At 59.6% G+C, this 1,257-nt stretch overlaps 1 protein-coding gene across 1 annotated transcript in view; it reads left to right on the top strand.

Moving 5' to 3' along the window:
- The window catches only part of LOC104497006 (serine/threonine-protein phosphatase 2A catalytic subunit alpha isoform), a gene marked incomplete at its 5' end in the record, with an annotated part of 4,526 nt that overhangs the window by 1,786 nt on the left and 1,483 nt on the right, over positions 1 to 1,257 (top strand). Inside the window, 4 exons of the mRNA XM_010140213.1 lie at positions 1 to 123; positions 347 to 520; positions 688 to 777; positions 1,062 to 1,223. The exon at positions 1 to 123 is cut by the window's left edge and continues 10 nt beyond it. Coding sequence (XP_010138515.1) covers positions 1 to 123; positions 347 to 520; positions 688 to 777; positions 1,062 to 1,223 — 549 coding nt within the window. The remainder of the gene's footprint in view (positions 124 to 346; positions 521 to 687; positions 778 to 1,061; positions 1,224 to 1,257) is intronic.

Below are 1,257 nucleotides of genomic sequence, written 5' to 3'. Positions count from 1 at the left end.
GACCTCATGGCCCTCTTCCGAATCGGTGGGAAATCGCCGGACACGAATTACCTGTTCATGGGAGACTACGTGGACAGAGGCTACTACTCGGTGGAAACAGTGACTCTCCTCGTGGCGCTGAAGGTACGGTTTGAGGGGGTTTCTGCCGCCAGCGTGGCCAAGACCGCGGTTTGGGGGCAGTTTTGAAGCAGTCGCTCTTCCCATTGCCACCACCGTTGGGTGGAGCTCAGCGGGTGTCAGTGGCCACGTGCTGGTCTCTGACAGAGCCCCCCACACTCCGTCACCGGTTTATTTCCACGTTGGTGGTGCGGCTCTCCTGTTAGAGCAGAGTGCTCTCTGTCGACAGGTGCGTTACCCCGAGCGCATCACGATACTGCGGGGCAACCACGAGAGCAGACAAATCACCCAAGTGTACGGCTTTTACGACGAGTGCCTGCGCAAGTACGGCAACGCCAACGTCTGGAAGTACTTCACCGACCTCTTCGATTACCTGCCGCTCACCGCGCTCGTCGACGGCCAGGTGAGCCTGGAGCGCGCCCTGGGTCACAGAGCCTGCGGACAACACCTTAACTCGGGACGTGGGTGATAACAGGGTTAACCCCGGTGTTTTCTGGGATCGCTCTTCCCGTGGCGATACGCACTGAACACATGGCTCTCTTTTTTTTTTTTTTCTTTGTCCCGGAACAGATATTCTGTCTGCACGGCGGCCTCTCTCCATCCATAGACACGCTGGATCATATCAGGGCTCTGGACCGCCTGCAGGAAGTGCCACACGAGGTGAGGGGACACACGTCCCACCCTTGGAGGGCTCTCGGTCTGTGGGAGGAGAGCGGTGGGGGGTTCACAGAGTCACGGCGGGGATCAGGCTGACGCAGGGAATAGGATTTAGCAGGGGAAGGTGTTTGCTACCTTCAGACTCAGCGTGGACAGCCGCCACCTGACCCCCAGGGTGGCAGACGGCTCTTCTGCGCTGGGGTGCTTGGGGCTTACAACGGGACCAGACAGAGCTGGAAAGTTTCTTTTTGCACCGATCGAGCAAAGAGCGCTTCCTCTTTTCCCAGGGTCCCATGTGTGACCTGCTGTGGTCGGACCCGGACGATCGCGGTGGCTGGGGTATCTCTCCACGTGGCGCTGGCTACACGTTTGGACAAGACATTTCCGAAACATTTAACCACGCCAACGGTCTCACGCTGGTCTCCCGCGCTCACCAGCTCGTCATGGAGGTAGGGCCAGCCCCGGGGACCCGGTCACAGCCCG

Source organism: Buceros rhinoceros, unplaced genomic scaffold (genome assembly GCF_000710305.1).
Source record: "Buceros rhinoceros silvestris isolate BGI_N320 unplaced genomic scaffold, ASM71030v1 scaffold15137, whole genome shotgun sequence".
Taxonomy (NCBI): Eukaryota; Metazoa; Chordata; class Aves; order Bucerotiformes; family Bucerotidae; genus Buceros; species Buceros rhinoceros.
Note: the sequence above shows the minus strand (reverse complement) of the source record. Positions and strands in the feature narration are given on the sequence as shown.